The 25180-nt window shown below is 43.9% G+C and overlaps 1 protein-coding gene across 4 annotated transcripts in view; it reads left to right on the top strand.

Annotated features, from left to right (window-relative positions):
- Positions 1-25180, top strand: part of LOC105456010 (serine/threonine-protein phosphatase 4 regulatory subunit 1-like) — a 127351-nt gene that overhangs the window by 42111 nt on the left and 60060 nt on the right. The window contains exon 1 of one of the 4 annotated variants that reach the window (XM_011699803.1): positions 5614-5817. The exons of 2 other annotated variants lie outside the window; for them this stretch is intronic. Coding sequence is in view for 1 of the 2 variants with exons in the window: in XM_011699793.1 (XP_011698095.1) it covers positions 9425-9465 (41 nt within the window). In the remaining variant the exon portion in view is untranslated. Of the gene's footprint in view, positions 1-5613; positions 5818-9409; positions 9466-25180 lie in introns of those variants that run through there. One more of the 4 variants, XM_011699793.1, reaches the window with a different exon arrangement.

The raw sequence follows: 25180 nt of genomic DNA on the forward strand, positions 1-25180 counted from the left end.
AGCGAGAGCACGCGATTCAATGTCGCCCGAAGCAGTCAACAAAACAATGTGTAATCGCTAAAAATACTCTCTTCCTTTCCGCCCAGCCATCGTCGTCCTCCTGCGTATGGCCCGTTCATGATTTTTCGTCTTTTTTCTCTCTCGCCTCTCCGCGCTTCGCATCATTAATAAGCGAATTGTACGTTCTGAACCGTATAGTTGATTACGACAAACAACATGCGTTCGAAAGCTGTGTCCATAAAAATAACTCCTCAACCGCAAAAATAATTTTGTTTGAAATTTTCTTCTGGTAAATTTGGCATTGCTCAAAATATGATCAAGACGGATTATTTATGTTTCGAAAGTAATTGATGTTAAAGTCTAAATCTTTATTTAGAGAAGGAAAAAGGCTTGTCTCGAATTGTGCGATTGTACAAAAAAAAGGTCCGGAAAAATTAACTATTTCTTACAGTATTATTGTTCTAAAGTTTTGTTTTAAAGTTTTGTTAATGTATAGTTTTGTCGGATATAAAAAGGATAATTGTATCGCTTAAATAGCAATTGTGGTTTTTTTATACGTATCATATTTTATATTTTCTCTACTAATATATGACAATCGTTATTCCTAAAGTGACGATAATGCAAAGTTCTTTTTTTTTGCAAACCAAATGATCAAATAGTTGTCGTATGACGACAATTACAATTAACGTCATCCACGATGATGCTGTCATAAAATGGCATCGAATTGTAAACGCGTAGGCGGGTTTGACGTTATCGCGCGATTCACTCGCGTCATGAAAGTATGTATCTCGCAGATAAGGGGAATTATTTGTGGTTTGCGCCGACCACGATATTTCTCTAACTGCACTTGAGTAAAGCACCTCCGTCTTAGGTTAACTTGCAAAATGTTAGCGCGAATTTAATTGCGAAACTCGAAGAGATGCACACAGGATCATCAAATTAGATATCTTTAAGTCTCGCTCGAATACGTCAAAATTGATAACATTGTTATCGTTCATAAAACATTCTGCTAATTCTACAAACAGATTATTCGTTTAGCGACCTAAATTTGGATAAGGCGTGTTATCGTCCGCTATTATATAATTATTTATATCGTGTACTGTGTACTTCGGAAGCTCTTAAACAACTTGATCTAGAACAACAGTCATTCAAAATGCCATTCGCGTTTCATTCATGCACTCGTTCGTAAAGATAAAATCGTTAACCTACGTTGATTTTTCTGTTGGTCATCCACCAGTAATCCAATAGTAATTCAGTCGAATTGCTCTGTTCGTACGTAAGAGGTGATTCTTGAATCATCGGAATACTTGGAAGCACCATTCACCTATTTATCACAGAACTCGCGATCTTGTGACATTATATCACGCGTATAGATCAACTCATTCTTTCGTAACGTAGCTTTACTATATGTTTGCATGATATTACTATTCTCAAGTTCGGCGAAATTGAGATTACGAGTCACTCGAGCGAGATTTTAAGAAAATTTGTGATTCACTTGTAGTGACTAACTATAAAACCAGTTTTGTTCTTAAATAGGAAATTCTCCTTTTCATTCACGACGATCTTGTCAACGAATTCTCGCGAATTCCATTTTTTGCTCTTCTACTCATGTCAAAACTATGAGAGGATTTCTGGGAAAAGTCGATGACGTCGCGAAGTCAGAAAATAATTGTATTGAAATAGATATGTTTCCTGTGGTTTGTGACAAATTTATATTGACCAACTTGATCGCGAATTATTCCTAATTACTGCAGATCCTTCCAATAATGTTTTCTGAAAAATGTGCGTGCAACGGAAGTTTCGAGGAAAAATGAATGTTAGGGTAGCAAATAAATAAAAGTAGAATTAAATTAAATGAAAGTAAAATTGTGCTATCGAGCGGAATATAATTTTTTGTTTAATCAGCGCAGACGTATCGCAGTTGCGACTAACGACATTATGTACGCAGGTCGTCGCGATGCAAACGTCATACGCATAACAAGACATAAGGCAAAACAAGCGAAAAGTAAAATGCAGTATTGTATCTTTAACCTGAGAATAGCAATTGGATATTTTAATTTTTTATTAAAATATGTATATTACACATACTATATGCTAGTTACTGAAGTTGACAATCATTACTTATTGATGATATATAATTTCTAAATTCTTCATTTTAACTTATAATCATAATTTTTTATAACGTTTGATCAATACTCGAAATAAATATGTGAAGCATGCACACACACATATATATATATATATATATATATTTTTTTTTATTTAGCAAGAAAAAGAAAGAAATTTTGTATAGTCCAATTGTCAACCGGGTCATTCACGATCTTTCGCGTCTTATCTTTATCTTTCGACATGCCCATTGCAAAGAACCGAACTACAAATCCTGAATTGCGTCGATGAGAGACTCGTTAAAAAGTCAAATTATCAAGAATCGCTTCAGTCGCCACGACGACGCGTGACGTCTGTCGACGCGAGCGGGCCGCAACGGGTCTACGTCACGCGTCACGTTACCTACCTACGTCGAAGCCACGAGCACCGAGGTCGTTCATCGAGAACAATAATAACTAGCGGCATCGACGAGGAAACGAATCTTCGTGCGGTCGTCCGGACATCAACGAACGTCATCGCGAAACGATCTCGTGCGACGAGATCACACGGGGATGATTCTAGGACGCCTACACGTCTGCTGGGGTGTACGGTTAGCCATTTTAATCGTAAACTTGGCACGAAGACAAATCTTTACAGATGTCATGTGTAAGAAATTGAAAATTCATAGAGTTTAATAAAAAGATTTGAAATTGTAGGGAAAGAAACGTGGAACCAAGAATTTAGACTAATGTTACGTCTGAAGAAATATTTAAAGAAAAATTCGACTTTATTAATGAAACAGCTTAATACATTATTATTATTATTATTATTAACGACGCGAGATGTACAAATATAATTAAATTAAATAATTTATATAAAATATGTTAAGAATAATTTAAGGATATATTTTAAATATCTTAAAAAATTATACACACACACACCGCATACATTTAATTGGGGAATAAAATCGATATAGAATACATCCTCAAGCATATATCTGAAAAAGCGTCGATACTTTTTTATTTAGCATCGGAAGCGTCGATAGGCAGCCCTAATTGAAAGGCTTCGGTGAGGTGAAAAGAGTTGAACGTTTCGCTCTAATCGAATCGATTCTCGCGAACGGTAACTGCCGCGTGTTCGCGATGTCGCCAACCACGTGACCGCATATAGGCCATCGAAACATTCAAGGTCTTTCATCGACAATAATCCGCGATAATTCCGAGCAACAAAATGGTCGGAATTTCCCACACCAATAATGGACAATAACTCCGAGGTATTCAATTTTTCAATTGTATTAATTACCAGTCATAATCGTCACCGTGCCGCCAATTTGCAATTTCGAAGGATGAATATGCCGAGTCGGGACATTAAAGCTCCGATAAATATTAAAAACAATTTTTGATCGCGAAAAACATTTCTATATTTGCTTTTTGTAAAGAGAAAAGTAGTTATAAGCTTCATATTCAAGCTTTTCCTCTCCCGGAGCAATTGACAGGCGCGTGACAGCTCCGGGAAGAAAATACACACAGAAAGTTTATGAAGGCGTCGCGCGTTTCAAAGTTTCAAGCGTACGGTAGAGTTCTGCGATATATTAAAGATTCAGAAAAGTATGCTGATGTATCCCCTTTTACTCGTCTCCCTTTTTACTCGCTCTATAAAGACGCGATTGTGTGTAACTCCCGCGCCAATATTTACGCACGCTTCAAAGCGAAGGTCCATTTGGGATGTAGCAAATTCAATGTTCTCTGATCGCCGATACCGCATTCCTCTGTTCATGTTACGGAGCAAGGATGCGCGTGGACGGAAGAGGGGGAGGGGGAAGAGGCCGCCCGATTGTTTCGCGATGCGGGATGTTGTTTACGCCGATGCAAAATTTTCGCGTTACAAAAAAAATCGCAAGCCCTCTTTATTCGCACGGAACTCGTCGCTTTGTCGTCATCTTCGTCGTCTTTTTCGTCTTCCTCCTCATCGTCGCCGTCGCGTTGTCATCGTATTACGCCGTACTCGCTCTCCACCCTACCCGCGGCAGTTCGCAGACACGCACGAGCGTCGGTTACGTGTGCACCACGGCCGCTTTTATCGCGGCACGCATACGCGTGTACACGCATACACACGTACGTACGTATGTATGATGTATATATGTATGTATGTATATATGCACGCGTATGTGCACATGTACGTGCGTACGCACTCACACGTGTACGTCTTGCGTCGGTCCCGGTACAGCGCCACCCCGAATACCGGATGTGACGACACTCGCGCACTTGGCCCGACGCACTCTCGAGATGGCCTCCCCTGTCCCCTCCGTTCCCCTTTTCGCGTTTCTCGCTCGGTCGGAGCGGGCGCGCTCCGAGTACGCACTTTCCCTCCCTCCCCCTCCCATTCGCTCTATCTCTCTCTTTCTCTCTCTCTCTCTCTCCTCTCTGTTCCCTTCAGCGGCCCACCGTCGTCGGCCCGCTATTTACTCTCGTAGTTCTGGCGATGGCCAGTCGTGGCGTTCCCGGCACGCTTGCGTCGCATCTCCTCGGGCCGTTCCGTCGACGCGCGCGCGGCATGGCGCGGCACGGCGCGGCGTCCGCTCTCGCGGCACAGTCCCACGCGGCTTCTCGCGCGTGTCTACTACTATACTCGCCGCCGTATTATGTACGTACGCATTGCCGTCGCGTTCGCATGCGCGCGCGCGCGCGCGCGCACACGTACGCACGCACGCACGCCTGTCCGCCTGCCCGTCCGCCCGCCTTCTCTCGCCTCTCCTTTTTCTTTCCTTCAACGTCCCGCATTTATCTCGCGCTAGTTCACGACGTGGTTTCCGCGAATGCAATGACAATGCAACAACAACAATACAACAACAACGACGATGACGATGATGAAGATGACGATGGTGTCGAGTCGTTGCCCGTACCGAGGATAGATGATGTAGACACGCGGCGGGAAAGAGAGAGACGGCGAAAGAGAGAGAAAACGAGATACATACTCGCGCGGCCATTTTAACCGCGCGGTGTGCTAAGCCGGGCCACCCAGTGTGCAATACGAGAGAGGCCACGACGGCTGTGTGTGTGTGTGTGTATGTGTGCCAGCGCCACCACTGCTGCCGTCGTCGTCGTCGCCGTCGCCGTCGTCATCGTCATCGTCGTCGTCGACGTTGTTACCGCTGCCGTTCTCTAGTCGACACGAATTGCGTCTGTCGGCTGCGCGCCTCGCTTCTGCGCACGCGAGTCCGTCGCGTATCGCGCATTAGCCGCACGTCGTTCTGCGTCTTTTCGCCGATCGCTCGTCCGCGCTCGTCGAAATAAGTGAAAACACTCGGCGACGCGGGGAAGACGTGGGAGATCACGCGACATGGATCGACCGATGTGTTCCGCTGTCATTCGCCGGGGAATACCACGTTTCTCGGTGGAAACGGGCAATTACAACAGTCGGTTCCGCATATTGCTGCGATTTCGCGATGTGATACATTGTCATGACGTTCGGGCGCGCGCGCGCGAAAGAGAGGAGAGAGCGAGAGAGAGAGAGAGAAAACACGAGAGGACACGTGCCGCGCGTGAAAAAAAAAAGATGGCAATCGCAAGCGCGGAGTGACACCCGATGACGCGCGATGATTGACTCGCGAAGTTTACGAAAGCGGGTCGAGAAAGCGGTGCGAGAGCGGGAGAATCGCCGTCACATCCAGGGGCATCGGAGGATCGGAGATCCGAGCGGAGGACACCGGGGAGAAACGCGCGAGTGACAGAGGTGAGAGCGTTATAAGCCCTAATCCGATTAACGCGACGGAGTAAGAGAGAAAGAAAGGTGAGCGATCTGCGCGGTTTAGGTCTTCGGCCTGCGCCTCTCGCACGTTGCGTGTGTGTGTGTGCGGTGCTCCGCGGTTCAAACGCGACGCAATTCCGACGGCGCTTCTCGCGCGACGAAGGAGCGCGAAAGCGAACGACCGCGGACTGCGAAGTTTTCCGCGCGACGTACAGAGCAACCGCGTGACACGGAATCTGCGCAGTAGGGTACGCCGCGGATTCGCAAGCGCCGACGTTGTCAGCGGCGCCGCGCGCTCTCGAGAGAGAGAGGGCTCGACAGAGGAGCGTCGTCGACGTGGAGAGACGTACGTGAGGAGAGGAGCGCTCGCGACTGCATAATCCGAAGGAATAGCGAACGCGAGCGAATTCTTCACGCCGATCATCGCAACGGTCGCGAATGCTAAACCCGCGTTCGTCTCAGTTGCGCCGCGAATGTCGCGGCTCTTTACGTTTAAAACGTAATAAATAAAAATGCAAAATCTTCCGTATAGCTTTGGAGCAACGGAGGCACGAAAGTGAAACTGGAAAGAATTTGCTGTATTCCAATTACATTTTACACAAAGTGCAGGAATTCCCGTTTCGTTTTGAGGGATCTGTGAAAAAAAAAAATATATAAAAATATCGCGTGTAAAGATAATCGATTTCAAAGCTCCTGGTATTCTCGTTGAATCGTTACAATTACTGGATCAAATTTTTTCACGAACTCCCGTACGATCAAAAATATATATTTGACATGTGAAGCATGACAGTTTTAAATACGTCTGACCTCTGGGCACACTCCTCATTGAAAATTTGTTTAAATTTTAATCCGTGCTCCAGCACGAGGAAGTATATTTAGACAATATAAAAATCGACTCTATAATTGCTCGCAAAAATCGAATGTTATCCATTTGCCTTTACGGAGTATGTGTAATCCGCTTTCTCATCCTTAAAGTTTTTTTTTCGTCCGGTTATATCTCTATTAATTCTTGCATATCCGTCGGTGCGACCCACACCCCTTGATTCCTCCATATTTTGAACTCTTTCGAGCGTTTCTGCATGATTCCACAAGCTGCACATGGATCACGTCACGGGTACCCTCCTGCACGCTCTCCGAACCGCCCTCTCCTTTCGCACGCGCCCACGGAGCCCCTATAGCTACTATACGAATGACGTGGGCGACGCTTACGTAATGCCCTACCGATAAGGTGGATAATGATAAGCATCGTCGTCGTCGTCCGTCGTAATCTCAGTCTTCGTCTCTCCATCTCCATCTCTTCATCTTCGTCTTCATTTTCGTTTTCGTCTCCGTCGTCGTCTTCGTCTTCGTCTTCGTCTTGGAACGCGTAGCAGTTCCGTATAACAGGCCGGCGGCGCCTCTCTATTTTCGAACATACGAGTCACACACTTCATTGTCGTCCACCGCCGCGACGCGACGCGATACGACGCGTCTGAAAATGCCGCCGGACCGATAAAAATGTCACGAGGTAACGAGTCGGTCGAACCATGCGGTCGAACGCGCTTCTCGATCAGCCGTGAAAAAACGGGAGGCCACGCGCGTTCGCTAATAAATCTGCTCCGTTTATTCACGCGATGTATGAACTATACGAATGTTTGTAAAAATGTCGCAAAAAGATTCTAAGCCTTCGGAGAATCGTCCCTTGTACGTTCTTATATTCTGCGCTTTTGTATCGCGTGGGTAAAACGACGCTTTTCGTACACGCTCTCTTCGTTCTCTCTTCTCTTTGAAGTGTAAACACATTCCTACCTTTTGACGCTGCGATGCGTAAAATCGTAAAGAACGTTTCTACAATTTGAATTAAATGGGAAATTACTCCGAGACATTTCGTTCAGATATTGCAGAAAGCTCAAAACTAACGGAAAGAGTTACAGAAACTATTTATTAATATCATTGAGCCTATTTCCTATATACATTAAAATTCCGCGTCAAAATAAAACCTACATGAAATTACATGAACCTTAACGTTTTGTCTGTTTACATTCTTATGTATGAGGTGGTTTTATTTATGCCGAAGATATGTCAATTTTGTCGAATTTTAACGTTTTGTTATCTGTTTACATTCTTATGTATGAGATTCTATTTATGTGGGAGGTATGTCAATTTTGTCGCTTGTGACTTGAAAATTTTATTGTATTCTGAAATGTTTGCCTCTAATTTATTTAACTTTTCGCGGAGCGGAGACTTATCTTATTAAACAGTTGGCACAAAAATTTTACATTGATATTTGATAATATAAGTATATATTTATTGTGAATGTGTTGTATTAGATACTCCATTGTCGGTGAAGAAAAACGATACGATAATTGAGCGAAATGACGAAACGGTTGCGAACCGGTTGGGACGAAACGGCGAATGTAATTTGAACTAGGCAGGGTTAGGGAACCTGAACAAGTGTAGGGAAGGTAGTAGAGTTAAATAGAAACAGTTCTCTCTCGTCTGTCGGTATGCGTAGTATTCGAAAATCGGTTGTTCCGACCGCGCTATCCGGCTGCCCGCCGCGCCGCGCCGCGCCGGGCCGGGCCCGACGTCGTCATCGCCGACACAGCCGAGACTCCGGACGCGGAGATTCGACGGCTGGTATCGATCGGTCGAACGGTTCGCCAAAGTGAGACGGCGACGGCGGGGTGACGGCGGATAAACGAGAGTTTATCCTCTCCGAGCCGATGACCTCCGTCGTCCAAGGACGCGATTCCTGGAAGGTAAGGTCGCGTTTGCGAAATAACGGCGTTCTCCTTGGAGAACGGGACGGGCACCATCGATCTCTATCCCACTTTCTCCGTCTATTTCTCTTTATCGCCCCCGCCATCCATCCGCCGAAATCTGCGAAATACTTCGCAACGTTTGTCGAGAGGAGAAGGTCAGGATACAAGAGATATCCATTATGTTCTCGACATGGAAACTGCAAACGTTTAATTCACGTGTACGTCCATCACGCGTCCGTCATGTTTATTTGAATTTTCTACAGGTTTCATAAATATGACTTATATGTTTATCACGCTATTCTATCATTTTTATAATCGAATTGATTTTTTTTATACTTGAATTAATTTTTTTAACGTGCCGATGTTACATCTCGAGAGCTGACACATTTTTGTCCTATCTTACATTTCTATATTTTTTTTATTCTTTCATTCGGAAACGTTTGACAGCTTAGCGACTCGATCGGATCGAGACCATCGTCGTCATCGTCGTCGCCGCCACGCCGAACCTCGAAAATCAGCACGGACCTCGATAACGCGCTCGAAAGCGGACCGTGACTCATCGAGTTGCGACGCGACGCGAGAACGAATCACTCTCACGGCGTGACGCCGAGATTCATTGCTCCGCGGAGCGATGCCGGGAGACCTTCGCGGGAGAATTACGCGCGACGTCGTCGACGGCTTCACGCCGAAGCGCGACGGCGCGAGCGTCGCGCTTACTTTGCCGAGCTGCGAAATCCGGTTCGCGATTTTTTCATTCGCTCGCGTTATCTCGAGTCGCGAATCCGGAAGCTTCCCTCGTCGTCAGAAATGGGAGAGACGGATGTTGGCGGTGGGGATTCAGACTTGGCATGGCGGCAGATGGGCAAGATGGCGGCGCGGTTGAAGACACGTGAGTGTTCTCGAGGCGGCGGTCCTCTCTCAGGGAAGCGTCAATGATTTCTCGTAATTTTCAGATTGATCGATTTCATTGCGGACTTCTCGCTTCGATCGCTTTGATCGATGTTAGTCTCGATAGTTGTTGAATCGAGTTGGAAGATGTTTGATACATGTCATTTGACAATCTCAATATCTGGCTTGCTGGAGAAAGACGCGTAAAATAAAAGGCGATGTAATTTTCAAAAAATATCAACAATTTCTGATGAAATGATTTTATTCCGCAAAGTTTTCGTAGCGAAATTAAATTTAGAAAATGATATGTTACAAAATTTCCATCGCTTCTGCTTCTCTATTTAGCTATTTCCAAACAAAAAATCACAGATGGAATTCAGACGAACGTTGCGGGATTTTTTCGACCGGTGTGTACGTGTTGTAAACAGGTACGTGCGTGTTTTTACAACGTGCATCGACCGGTCGGAGGGTTTAAAGAAAACTGGTATGCGACCGTTAGCGCACGAAGTTCTATCGATTTTTATTTCAAAGTTCCAGACGTTTCTTGAAGCCTCTAAAACTTCCGAGTACTTAGCTGAGCTAGTATTTCCAGATTTTCTTAATGTCTTTCTCAGAAACAGTTTATTTTATTACAAAAACTTGCGTATAAAATCTAATCGATATTAAAATTTTTAGTTAAAACTTAAATTTTTTTACTTTTATGTTAATGTTAAAAATGTCTAATGTTAAAAGTATCCAACGTTTGAGAAATAATAAATTTATATTTATTATAAAAATGTGACAAAGACTTGAATTATTTTATACTTAATGTTGAATGTGGAAATGTAAATATTAATTGAATAAATCTCAGAAAAAAAGAGAGAGAAAGAGCATACATTTAATAATAAATAATGTATTTGTTCAGTAAATAAAATTAAAGTTATTCGCGACAATATTTTATTATATTTATTTTTAATTAATGTTTTTAATGTCAGCCATAATCTGCGCACTGTTAATTATTAATTTCCGATATATACATACATTCAAATGAAATTAAGATTTTGCAATAACGGCGAGTTTCTCCAGACATCGTTCGACCGGAACTGGTCGCTTCCTTCTTAGGTAACTCCGTAGTAACCCGTTGTCGGACGCGCGGGGAAGGGTAACGATATTATGTGCTTAAGGGCGAATGCGAAAGGGGTGTGTCCGAGAGCGGTGGACGTCGGAAGCTGTAATGGAACTTGATGGATGCTTTCGCGGAAAAGTCGATGCGGCTAAAGCAAATTAGCACCCGGCGGAGGGACTCAAATTGTAATATGCCGTCGAACGGGTCGCTCTATCGTGCCTCTAACGACTCTATTGCGATTTGTTGCCGATCAGGCTAACGGCACGCGGTCCGTTACCTTGTCTACGTCAGAATTGAGCAAAACACATAGTATCTCAGAAGTATCGAGTGTCAACTATAGATTAAACTAGCACGATAAATAAGTTGATATTTTCTTAAATCATTAAAGTCCATGGCAACTTTAATTGCCACAATTTTTTTTTTTTGCTTGTGATTCAGGCGAAAATTATTGCGATATTTTACTTTTAATGTTCAAAAGAATATATCGAAAATGTCAGCGCGATTATTCTTTGAATTAAAACAATGCCGAGTTGTGTTGTTGAGAAATCTCAGAGAATTAAACAAGCTTCAACGTTAAAGATAGATTGATGAAAAAAAATATCCGTCGTGTAAGTTTTCAATGTTGAATACCTTCTTAATGAAGTCTTAAATTAGAATTCTCAGACAAAAAGCCACATTAAAATTTACTTACAGTATTTTGCGTTCACTTTCTGGCTTTAATTCGCTATTAATATTTAATGGAAATGCTCGCCATTTTCTTTCTCTATTTGCCATTGATGTACTTATCATTCCACATGCAGTACAACATGCGACATGTTTTACGTGACGCGATAGGTACATTGCTGTAGGTAATTTATTACATTAAATGCAGAACGTAAGATATTTCCGCGCACGGGATTCGCCAGGATAAATTAAATTGTATTTTTTACTTGTACGTGGCTCGCGATCTGTATGTATGGTAGAAAATATCAATTGAAAATAACAAGCGCGTTCGGAGATTATTCAGTTGCTATATTGCTAACGAGAATCTCGATGGCAATCGTTTAATTGCGTTGGCATCACCCGAGCCAGCGATCGACGAAGCGTGGCGCGTGGTCGGATAAACGGAGGATCGCATTTGGCTCTCGTTACTACCATAATTATCCCGGCGCAGCTGATTCGTATTGTGCATTCTGATCGTGGATGTTGCCCTATTGTTTTCCACGCGCGTGTAGGCGCAGGGTGGTTGCCCCGCGAACGGAGCGCCGAGTCTTAAGAAAGGGTTTAAGACTCAGGTGGGTTTCGTTTCCGCTCTCGGAGTCCTTTATCCTCCGTGCGAAGCATTAATGGATTTGAAGATTAGCATCGCGTATATATGTGCATGAAAAATCAAATAATCAAATATTTGAACTTTACGATTCGAAGGATGGTGGTTGCATTAGAATATTCCGAATGCATTGTAATACAAAAGCAAATATTTGAGAGCAGTGTAATTTTCGTAGCTTTATTTTCGATACTAAAGATACAATACGTTCTCTATATTTATTTGCGACAATAGATGTACGATAACAATTTCACGTATCTATATACAGTATTAAAAGAGAAAATATTCCAATTTTATCTTCTGTATAAATGTCATGATTTCAATAGAAATAAACGTTTTTTTTTACAGTTCAGCTATTTCAAGTTTAATATGCATATTATATTGCCGACATGTCGGCAATTTAAATTTTTACATATATTCTTTTTTTGTACAATATTTTGATAATTAATAGTATACCAAAAATCGCTTGGACTGCTTCTTTGTGATTGCGCATATATAATTGCGCATAATTTATAACATTACTTTTTTTCGTTAATAAAAAGATCTTTTATTTAAAGAAAATTCTCTAAAAAAAAAGAGAGAAATTTTTTATAAAATTGTCATAGCCGATATTTTATGTATACCGCTGAAACTAGCGAAACTCTTCCCTCCGGTGTTCGTTATTAATAATCTTTTAAATACCCGAAATTCGTCGGATCGAGTATAACTCTGACATGGCGTGAGGGGCGGACGGGAAGAGAGAGGGTTTGTTTTGGTGCGTGACTCCTGCATAGGGCGCGCGTGGCCCGCACTCTCGCGCTCCGTGCCAGGCACGCAACCGGTGCGTACATACTACCGTACGTGTACGCAAAATGCGCGTGCACGCGGCCCACCTGCGTCTGTACTTTGTATACGAAAGATAGAGTATCGATAGCTCCACGTCCACGTCCTGTGGCCGGTCGTGATTTAGGGGTCGCTATGGCGCCGCGATTCAGAAACAAGGGTTCGGCCACCGAGCTCCCCTCCCTACCTCCCCACTCTTTCCCTAATTGCACAGTAATCATTCGACTTGATGAACATTTTTCTTGTTGCTCGTAATCTCTATCGAATTCCGTGTTAATGCGCGTTGCGACTCGTTTCATCGAAAAAGAAAGTTTTTTTATATATTTTTTTATACGAATTACGAACAAAATATAACGATTATTTCGATGCGAGTGTTCCTTAGCGCATATTTCCTCGTAATTGAATAATTATTTATTTACTGATTGCGAAAAAGCAAAGGGTTTCGCGCAACAACTTTCAGTTTTAAACGCAAAACGTTTCAATCTCCTGTAACAATTTATTCTCACCTATGACATTATTACGTTATCAGTCCGCGTCGTTATTACGTTATCCGGTGTTATCGAGGAATGATAGAACGAACGACGGCGGAGCTCTAAACTCTAAGCAACTATATAGTTCTACGAAGTCTGGCCAAAAATAAGCAACTAAGATCACGATGGCTTATATTTCCTGCCCGCTTTCTGCTTTCCACCGTCACTTGGTCGCCATCGTTCATCGAAATTTTCTCGTGCTTTTGCATACTCTAGAGATATACGGTCGACTGTCATTGATTAACAAAATTTCTCGCGAAAGATTGCACATCGTTCGTTGTACAAGTCGTTATATATTGTACTTCCAGAATTATAGAGCATACAATTCGATTAATCGAAAATTTTGCATCAAAAGAAATTTATGTAGGTTGAGAAATGCATTAAAAAATCTGAGAATTGTGCATTTTTAAAGAGGACATTACGAAACGCATGCGCTTAAATTTGTTCTAAAAATGGCATAAGTTTGTTCCCGAAACGTTATCGATTTCAATGGAATGTGGAGTATCGATTTTATGTAATTCTGTCTTTATTAACTTTGTCTTTAATAACATCTCTTCCTGAGTAAACTCGATTTGCATACAATACCGCGTACGATTTATAGCGGTATCGCGATTTTACGCGAGAACCGTAACGGTAGAATTTAGATTGTCAGAATACAATCGGCGATTAAGCGACGTCAGTAATAATAACAAAGTTATAAACCCTTCCCTACGAGTGTATGCATACGAAATATTAAGCCCCGTGGACACGAAGACCTATTGTAGATGATCTTATCGTGCTTTTCTTTTTTTTTCTTGCCACTTTCAAATTTGGCGCGCCTTACAATAGCGCAGCGTATTAATGGCGGCTGTGCGGCGCTCTATGCTGTATGGTCTTCGCTCCTTTCTCCTGCGTCATCAAAACTCAAATCTAGAAAACGACAATATTATACACAAACAGTAAAATAAAATGTTTCTAAATTTTTTTAAATAATCAGTAATATAATATATTAACTAGTAAATTAAAAACAATTACAATTGTAGTTAACATAATAATATAACTGTTGAGATATCTACATAGGTATACATCAAAATCTATTGGAATATGATTAATGAAAAGAAATTCTTCTAAGTTTAGAAATTTATATATAGAGTTGTATTTTTTCAATATTCTAAAATTAACAAAATTTTACTATAATTTTTCAAATTAGATCTTGTAAAGTAAATTTTAAAAACTTTAAAGCCCAGTTTTTATTACATTTCACTTTTATCGCCAGGAAGTAAAAATGTTGGCGCGTAATTTAATAATAAAATAATTTATCATTATCATAACTGACAATATTTACAATTGAAATGCATTCGCCATTGATTTTATCGAGAGAGAGAGAAAGAGAAAGAGAGAGACGGGAAGCTCCGCGTATTGCAAACCAAGAGGCGAAGTTATCGGCGCGTCGCTCGCTCTTTGAAATGGAAACAAACTTTCACAGTGGAAGCAACAAGTAATTACTTTAAAGAAATTGAATTATCCAAACGCACGGCACAATGCCTGGGCTGCCGCCCCTTTAAAGCGCACTCGCGCCTCCTCGCGTAATCGAATTCTCAGCAGTCTCCGGCGTCTAATCGAGAAACGCGCGTCCGCCAAAACGCACATTCGCGAATGAGAGAAGGGGAGCGGGAAAGCACGGGGGTGGAAAACCCTCTTTGTCCTTCGCGCGGCGTTCGGCTCTTAATGCACGCGACTTGGCATACTCGCGATATCATTCGCCGAGACCGTATTATAGCTAATCCAGCACATTATCCGCTGGTGTCGAGTGGCAAAATATTCGTGCAAAATTTTGCATATCAAAATTTACATGCGCATTTTTATTTTTAGACATTTTTTATTTAAATTTTCAAGTCTGAATTTTTCTTTTGGAAATAATCTAATTACCGGACAGATTGGTTGGAAAAGCCACAAGTCAAACAGGATCCTGGGTTCTGTCCGCCACTTTTTCTTTTTAGAAAGTAATTTCTAGCTTAATTAGTATGCAGTTTATGTGCATTTGACCTTTTGTTCTTTTATTTTAATTCTACTTCTTTAGGGCTACAAAAATATTGGTCTTTCAATAAAAAAGTTGAAATCTAGATTTATCTCTTTTCGTTCTATCGACTGGGGGACGATGATAGATTTCCGCATGCAAATCGGTAGCCCGGTAAGCGACGTTCATTCGTCACCTTCCCCGTTTTCTTCCACCATGCGCGAAGGGAACGTAACCCTCCGCTATCCACCCTTTGAACTCTTAAGGGTGCACTCGACGCTCGGGAAAGATGCTCCCGAGTGCTCAATGAGGCCAATACCGCGAGAGTGCGGCTCTTAATGAGGTTACGGGATACGACTCTCTTCATCGTTCTCGTCTGCCTCTGTCTGCGTCGCGTTCCTGACCCCCTTGGTTCCGGTACGGCATGGGCCCGACGACCGCTTCTCGGTGGGGGACAGGGAGCAGAGGCAGGGGGCAGAAGGGGGTGGCAGTAGGCAGGGGCGAGAGGTGAGGTGGTTGATTTGGGCGCGAAATTGCCCGACAAAATCAAATTTCATTTCGCCGGAGGCGTGTCTGGACAATCGAGCAGCCAAGTGGCCAGCGGCCAATCTGACTATCTCGTCAACCAATTTTGCCGGTGATTACTTTACTCGCTGCTCTCTCGTCCGCCCCTGGGGGCGCACGCAACACCGTCGTCGCCGTCGCCGTCGCCGCCGTCGTCGAGTGGTAGGTGTTTTCCTCGCGTTCTTTTAACTCTCGGGCCGCGGCATATGCGCGGGCGGGCCTCGAGAAATCCGTTTCGTGAAAACATCCTCCTACGCACCCGCGTCGGACGATTAACCCCCTCGGTGCTTGCGTCAACGATAGGATTGTTTTATGATATGACGTGTAATTCTTATACGCCAAAATGTTATTCTTCTCTGTTTCTTATTTATAGACATCATTGAAAAACATTATTTTAACTTTTTGAATTCGTCATGGACATCAAAGAGCCCGGTGCGACAATAGGAATCAGTCATAAAGATATATATATAACGAAAGTTTTCAATGCTAATTAGTTTTAATAGATCATCAATGCATAATTATGTAATTGTACAAAGAAAACTAGATTTAGACTCGAATCAACAGAGTTGCTAGCTATGTATTCTTGGCTTTCCCTCGGTTTTGTCGACCAATAAATTTCTTCTTTTGCCGAGCTTAACGAACTAAAACAGCTCCATTGTAAGTGCAATGGCCCAGGAGACTGGAAATTCAATGAACGAAAGAAAAATGAAAAATTGAATATAAATATAAAGAAAGTAATTTTATTGTTCGTTATTAGCGTAATATTTTTATAAATGTGACGTTTAACGTCCAGCGGTTTCACTGTATGCGCACGTGGTGCGAATGTTGATCGGCGTAGCTTCCCACGCGGCGGACCACGAAAGCTCCGGCTAATCGGCGGAAAAATCTCGAGATCTATGAAAAACCAACGTTACACGCGGTTGGTAGAGAACTCGCGTATGTACTACTACGTGCTCGCTCGCATACAGCCGTGTTTGCGTGCGCGCTCGTTCGTGCTCGCACAAGGATCACTCTAGCGGATTGCGCCGCACGCCTCGCGAACGGGTGAACGAGCGAGCGAGCGAGCGTGCAGTAGGAACAGGGAGAAAAAGGCCCGAAGATCGGGTCCAAGTTTATAAGGGTTCCTGGAAGGGCGGCGACCTCCCTCGGTCCCCTTTCATCCGGACCGCGGCCTTCTCCGTCTCCCTCCCCGGGCTCGCCGCGTTTATTCTCTTTCTCCTTTGCTGCTTCTCGGATCTCGCGTCTCCGCTTTTCCCCTTCTCTCTCTTTCTCCCGACTTCTCATCCTGCCTCTTCCTTCGTTCTCGTCGTCGTCACCCCTCGTCTTACTTCCTTTCCACGAGAAGAGAGAAAAGATCCTACAAACTATATCTTTCTTTTTCTCTTAAAAAAATACACATTTTAGAAAATTCCAATCAAAAAAATTGAATTAAGAGATTTTTTAAAAATTTCTTTTTGTGAGATGTTAGGGAATATTTACATTTTTAATCGGCTTAAATAATAATAAAATAGAATGCGTGTGGAAGAATTAGTAATATTATTAAAATGTTTAAAGATAAAATTATAAATAACTAAATATATGATAAAAGAATCTCATATTATTATATTCTTTATTTTTAATTATTATGTTATTTACAACGTCTTTATCATTTTTGTTCTAGGTAAGTCCCAGCATGTGTGATTTATCTATGGCTATACGCTCCACATACGCGGTGAGTTGTGCAGTAAAGGTTCTGTTTAACGATACGATACTTCCGACTTGTTTTCTTACATTGCAAAACGCATCACAAACGGCAAACTGGCGTAGTCTACCGATTAATCTATGCTCGCACGTTGTAAGGATTTACATATTCCGATTTTTATTGCGCATAACTTGGAGATATGGTGCAAATTAGATTGTTCGCCTTGGGAGGGTTAAACGACTCGGACGTGATTCGAGTCTCGCGAGTGCTATTTGTCCAGCGGCTATCACTATCAGTTATCGTGCCGTGCGGACAACAACAAGAAGGGCTTTCTACGTTCATTGACGTCTTCCGACGTGTCACGTCCGCGTGAGGAGACGAGCACAGCGTGTTGCGCGCAGAGGCGTTCGCGAGAAGAGAAGAGCGGTGCCGAAACGATCCTCGTCGACGCGGTGCGCGTCGAATAAGGAAGCGGGCACCGTACGCAGATCTCGTTCTCGGCGGACGAAGCCTACGACGCAGTTGCGCGTACCTACCGCGGGAGCAACTGCGTCGTTCGAATAAGTATAAGAGGAAGCGGGAGAGACGGGGCGGGTTGGCGCGGGAGGGCGGAGTGGCGGCGCGGCGGCGAGGGAAGCGAGACGAAACGAGTCGCTCGCGTCTGTGAAAGTTACGGGCCGGTCACGTGGTCTTACGTTCGTTCTCGCTCGCGTATCTCTCCTCTCCTCTCGGTGTGCGCGCGTACTCACGCGCTCAAATCGTATGCGTGTATCTGCCGCGCGAGCACGCGCGCGCGCGCGTCATTGGTGGCAAAGGGGGCGAAGGAGAAAGAAAGAGAAAGAGAGTGAGTCGAGAGAGAGTTGGCACGAAGGGGGCGAGGGCGGGGGGGGGGTGGTATGCGGGAAACGTTTTCCTCGGTTCCCACGGCGCGCGCGACGCCCCTCTCTCCTCTCTCTTTCTCTCTCTGTTTCTCGCACCGCCGGCGTCGTACACACTTGTGCGTGCGTGAGTGCGTGCGTATGTGTGTGCGCGCGCGCGGGCCTGTGTGCGTGTGTATAAGCACGCTGTGTGTCCCTCCACCGAAAGCTCAAGTGTCACGGGAGTGGGGTAGAGGGGGAGGAGGGGGGTGGCCACCGTCGCCGATGGACCGCCCGAGACGCTGCGTACTGTGAGTCCCTCCGGGAGATAGAGACGACGCGACCTCTGTGTCTTTTCGTATGCGACCGACGAGAGAAGATGCGAGCGAACGAAGGGGGCTATTGCGGGACAAGGAGACGATTCTTCCCCGTTTCCTTCTTCCTCCTTCGGCAACCTTCATCCACCGACGACATATCGGAATCTCACGCCGTGCTCGGAACTCGGGGAGTACGTTGCGCGGGGAATGTCCCGTCGAAATATGCGTTTCTTCTCTTTTAATCAACAAGTACGGTGTATTTAAAAAAAAATTCCAACTTTGGTATCTTTCTTGATTATGTAATCGCTAAATCCAACAAAATATTCTATAATAAAATTGGAGAATTTCTATAATTTTATCTGACAAGACGGTATCCTTAAAAGTATTCTATGATAAAATTGTGGAATTTCTATAGTTTTATCTGAGACAGTATGCTTAAAAAATCAATTCAACTTTATCTTCCTCGATTACAATCTCTAAATCCAACAAAGTATGGTACTCTATGATAAAATTGATGAGTTTCTATAGTTTTATCTGAGAAAATATCAACCAATCGTACATTATATATTTACTCCAGTTTGACAGCACTCACCATGAATTCTATTTAAAAAAAATGTAAAGTGGAGTATGTCGATCTCCTGTACTGATTTTATATGTATAGAAGATTTTAGCATCATATTAATACGTTACAGTCATCACACCGTTAATTGGCATGCCGTGGTACAGAATTAACGCTCGCGGACTGTTGGGAAACTATTTATGCCGTTAAAGATCATTAGAGAGGTATGCGATGGTGTGTATGACTCGCGAAAGAACGCGGTCGTGCGGAACGAGCTCTCTTTACCCGAATCGCGTATTACGCGCACGAAGCGAGTGCGTGCTCCGCCGTCGTCAAGGTAGAACGACGGTTGTGACCCTGCCTCCTGTCAACGCGATCACGGGGCGACCGAGTCTCGGGTCGCAGTCGCTACGGAACGGCGAACGGAGCCACGTGGTTCGAATACCGGCGCTACAGTCTCCCCGGGACTGGTTCGCGGCGCGGTATTCGGGATTCGTACTCCTCTCGACGCGTACAATATCCGCGATGGGATCCCAGCGCCAGACATTTCCCTTCCCGCTCGCGCGGCTCATTCGCTCCCTTCCGAAATCACCGCTGTCGCATTGACGGCATTCTCTCACGTAGCAGTCGCTCGCGTTACGCTCGTTCTGGGTAACGAGAGAAAGAGAAAGAGGGGGAGAGAGCTTAACGAAGCGAAGTAAAGAGAACAGAAGGCTTAGCTTCCAATGAAAATAACGCTTTCGAAGAAATTTGTCGAATTGAAAGCAGTCGAATCGGTATGCGTTAATTGACCGATGTATGATTTATCCCGCACGCTTCCGATAAATAGTTAACATGCGACAACGTTAGTCGTAAACCTTGAGATAAATTTGTGTTATCTGAAGAGACAAGCACTTAGGAAAACTTACTTTCTCTAAAGTACACTTCTCTACCTTTTTCAAGATTAGATAAATTAAATATTTCAATATTTGAAAAGATATCCGGTTTAGACATTTGAAGCTTTAAATAGATGCTTTAAATCAATTCGATAATTGAGCTCCGCTCTCTTAGCTTGAGAAAATATCGCGAATTGGCGATTGATCTTGAGGGCACAGCCGGTGACTACTTGCGCAGAAATTCCGACGGTGTAGCGCGTGTTTTGACCTCGCGGTGTCTCCAAGACTTCCAAAAGGAAGCAGCCTCAGGGACGCGGTACTCCGCAATGGAATTTCGAGGAACAGAGCGAAGCGAGAAAGAGAGGAGAGACCAGCGTGACCGGCGCGGCGCGAGAAAAAGAGAAGGAAGGACTAGAAGGAGAGAAATGCGCGATGGGCGGCGTGCCGGTGTGGTGGTGATGATGGTGGGGTGGCTGTCGTTTGTTTCCTGGTGTTCTTGCTGCATAGTCGGATGCTCTCTCGAGTGTACCTACCTACTCGCTCCCTCATAACGAAAGGGCAGCACACCTTGGCTGGCCATTGGCTCTTCCCTCTGTCCTCGTCCTTCCCTTTCACGGGAGAAGGAGCTCCTCTCTCGCTCTCCTCTCTCTCTCTCTCTCTCTCTCTCTCTTTCTCTCTCCCACGTCGGCGGGGTTCTCCGGTGTTCCACATAAATACACAAATACCCTGGCATAGGCTGGGACCGGCGCGCGTATATACCGGGACCACGGCCGCATTCCACGACACCCGCCCCCTTTCTCCCCCGCCTCTCCTCTGCACCTCCGCCTCTTTGCCGCGTCTCCTTCGTTTCGTCCACCCTATCCTCCTGTATCACCACCGACACTACCGCGCGCGGCGGGCGAGGCCCATCTTCGGGACTCTTTACCTCTCGCGGCCCTCGAAAGGCCCACACCGGCCTCTCTCTCTCTCTCTCTCTCTCTCTCTCTCTCCCCCCGCATCGTTCTCCTGTCCCACACACCTTCGATCGGGCGGGCAACCTCCGTTTCCCTTTCCACCGGGCTCTCTCATCTCGCCCTTCGTGCACGGCGCCACCGGATGCTTTCGCAGATCGCCTGTTCCTTTCTCACCCGGGTCTCCGCCAAGGGCCTCTTCCTCGTTCTCCCTTGTGATCCTCCTCCTCGGGTCCTATGCATCTACTTCCTTTTCGTTCTACACTCTGACTAGGCTTTCGTCTTTGATTTTCTGTTTGCTTGATTTTCTGTTTCGTTTTCTCTATCTTTTCTCCTCTTCGTTGTATATCATTGAACATTTTTATTTCTCTTAATTTTCGATGATGTTTCTTTATCCCTTCTTTTTTTATTCTGTTTTTCTTACGTTTCACTTTCTTCATGTCCACATTCTCTGTGGGCCTTTATTGTTCTTCCATTTCTTCTAAACTTCGTTCTGCTCGTTATGTGTCGTTATCTTCTCTTCCTTCACATCTTTGCGCTCCTCTCGGCTACTTCGTTATCTTCGGCTCTCTTCTTCCATCTACCAGATTCCCTTCTTTGCCTCGCGCATGCTTGCGCGGACGTGCCTTTACACGAGCGCGAGCGGGAATATTTTGTTTACCCCGTTCTTTCTCAGTTCTTTGAATTCTGCGGCCCGCCTTTCCGTTCGTTTTCTCTTCCTCTTCTCTCTAAGAAGCCATGAACCTCCTGGGGTCTCCAATAAGAATCGACGTTCAAAACTGTTTTTGTCGTTTTCGTTTATTTTCGGCTTCTGCTGTCATTTTTCTTTTTTTTCTAGATCCATGATATTAGTGCGGCGATCAAACCACTTTTAAAATTTAGGATTAGGAATCTAATTTGCTTTATAGCAAATTTGACTGTCGTTTTTCTTGTTGCAGCGAGAAACGAATCTAAAATCTGTTTTTCTTCGACCTTGTCGATGATAATTTCATCTAAACTTCATTATTTTTATTATTTTTTAAAATTATAAGTAATTAATAATTTTTATGTTTAAAATCATTATGTTTGTGTTAAAGTTTATGTGTGGAAAAAAAGGAGATATCTATAGAGAAGGAATTCTTTTGAAAGTGTACTTTTAGACTACCTCTGCATTCGATATACCACAATTTTCGAAAACGTAAATCAGTCGAAACCGTAGAGAAAAGGTTATCTCCGCTCCTTGTTCGTTTCTCATATAATCACTTCGTAATCGCGCGGCACAGAGGAGGTCCTTTCCCTTTATCAGGCCCGACTGCAGCGCTTTTATCTTCGTTTTCTCACGCCCGGATTTCGAAAAAGGAAATATCACGTTTCGGTCGACATTTACGTCGTTTGAGCGCGGCGCGGCCGGTGTACGTAAGATTACCGCGCTCACAAATACACACGCGCGTGGACATTCATGAACGCGCGCGTCCACATTTTCGTAAGATTATGCAGTTATTCCCAGCATCCCGGGTTTCTCTTTCGGCACGGCACATCAGCGGAGAAAGAGGGCGAGGAAGAGGAGGACGAGAGTGCGGATAAAAGGGAGATGGAATGAGACCCCCTGAAGGAGATATATAGCACCGAGCGAACGAATGAGGTCCTTCCGAGAATCGGGGCCACCGACACAGTGCCCGAACTCGCGCGCGCGCGCGCGCGCGCTCGCGCGCCCACGAGGGGTTAGAACTACCCCGGTCGGTTTTCTGGTGCGCGATGACTACAAACGATCGACTACGATCGTTTCTTTATCTTTTTTTTAGTCGGTTATTTTTTTCATTTTGATACCACCTCTCCTCTCCACGTTTCCCCTTTCTTCCACCTCCCATACCCCTTCCCCTCTCTCTTTCTCTCTCTCTTACTCTGCGTGGGTAAATTGCTCGTGAGATTCGTCGGGATCGCATTCCGGTGTTAATTCTTTTACACCTCTTCTTGTTCCCTTTTTATACTCCGAGATATACCGCGTGCTCCACGTTCATATCTTCGTCACAACGATCACCGATCTGCTTTACGATTCATTACGGGTAAACGCATTCGCCATTTATCCCTCGCGAGAAAATGGCATAAATATATAATTTTATTACGTCCGGTTCTCGACACCGATAATCATCCGTGATCGCAAAATAGCCCATTTCTGCGTACAACATAAATCTCAGTTAAAGATAATATTCTGTATCTCTTTCAGCGCTAAGTTATTATGCGATCGGTAGCATAAAAGTACATGTAAATCACTTCTCGAAGTTAATGAACAAATTAATGCAAAACATCTAGCCGGCAATAAATGACAACGAGTTTAGCATTGAAAGATTGGCATGAAAAAGCGCAAATACTTCAGACAAAGGAACACTCTTTCATTTTATTTTTTATTTCAATTCCAACAATAAATTCTATTTTTGCTATTTGATGATATACTCGGACAGTGGCGCTCGGTACCGAAATAACGAGACCTCCGCATCCACCCTCTACATAGTGCGACGAAGAGCGGCAAGAATATAAGCAGTGAACCGCCTGGCGCCACAGCACGCACACACACTCGCGTACTCCTCCCGCCTTCCTCCCTCTCCTTACTTGGGCCCTTCCTCGAGGTGCCTACGACACCACGTGACTGTCTGCATTCTGTGTTTTCTGTGAATGACTGGGCTCGCGGACCAATCCCGAGGAAAGATCAGCAAGGAAGAGAGAGAAGGATAGTGCAGGAGCAAAGTAGAGAAAGAAGGAGCAAAAAGGGGGAGGGCAGGCGAACGCAGCATCATTTTGAACATGGAGCCGCGTGCGTTTCTTGGCCTCTCTCGGGATCGAAACCGAGATTGGAATTCCCGAGTATAGCTCTGCGTGGTCTCGATTCCTTGACAGATATCGCGTCTTCCTTTTTTACACCACGCTTCTGCCGATAGCTCGCTTCTTTTTCGGCGCAAATCGAATTTTTGCGATCGCGGCCTACTGCGAGAGAATTTTTCGATTCCTTACCATTCCGGAATATAGTTTTCCGATCGGATAAAGATATTATGATATGATAAAAAATGATCCTTCTTATCCATACTTTCTTACTAATTTTTGTCTTTTATAATCATTTAATATCATTATCTCTTAATATCATTTTTATTGATTTTTATATATTTATGTACTTATGCTTGTAAATAATATAGAGAAATAATAAAACAACAAAAAACAAGAAGAAAAAGGAATATTTAATCTGTTGTTGCGACAGACTGTTAAATTGTTGATCCCGGATCGACGCAGTCGTAAATTCGGATAGTTCGTAAAAGTTATGCTTAGCAATATAGCTATATTTTTCCTTTTTTTTTATAAGAAAAAAAAATTTGTCCGTCTTTAGAAATATCGGCGGTCTGGTAGGCAAAGTTTTTTGGGCCGCAGATTCCTAACAGAACGGACGACTCATTAGAAAAAAATCTCGACGCGCAGACGCCTATGCGTTTGAACACGCGAAAGATAAAGTGTATGTCTTTTATAATCAGATCGACTCGAAAGGCGATAAGATACTTCGCAGTATCGCTAACGTACAGTCCCAGTTTTTTCGGATACTGTATCGTATTTGTCAGCCCTTCATAGAACGTTATCCAATGTCAAACGTCAATCGAGCGATAGTTCTCCACTTTTGTCAATATCAGCCACTCTATGACATCTCAAGGATCTTAAACTTCATCGATTAGAATTTTATAGAGAGATTAAGTAATTATTACATATTATATATATAATTCAAGAAGTTGCGTAACTCGGAATAGTAAATTCGCTAATTTGATAATGACAAGTTCTCGTGATTCTCGTGAAATCAACTTGTTTGCCACCGGATAATCCGTGGGAAAATCTTTACGGATAGACTTTCTTTCCTTTGGATAGAATGATGGAAGAGCCGAGGGGATGTGATCCAACCTTTTTTCGAATAATCTTAAATATTGTGACTATATCGCGCTCGCGCGCGCACACATCGCGCCTACGCGAAACGGAGCAGGGTGCCGCGTGGGAAACTGGCGCTTTGCTTCTTTCTTACCCCCGATCGACCCGGCCCGGTACACGATTCTGAGTTTCTCACGTCGCATTTGTGGACCGTAACGAGCGACAACGAAATAGTACCAATTCTTTTCTCGCATCAAGACGATATCATGATTCTTCGCGGTTTT

This window comes from Wasmannia auropunctata, unplaced genomic scaffold (genome assembly GCF_000956235.1).
Source record: "Wasmannia auropunctata unplaced genomic scaffold, wasmannia.A_1.0 LD336106.1, whole genome shotgun sequence".
In the NCBI taxonomy this organism is placed as follows: Eukaryota; Metazoa; Arthropoda; class Insecta; order Hymenoptera; family Formicidae; genus Wasmannia; species Wasmannia auropunctata.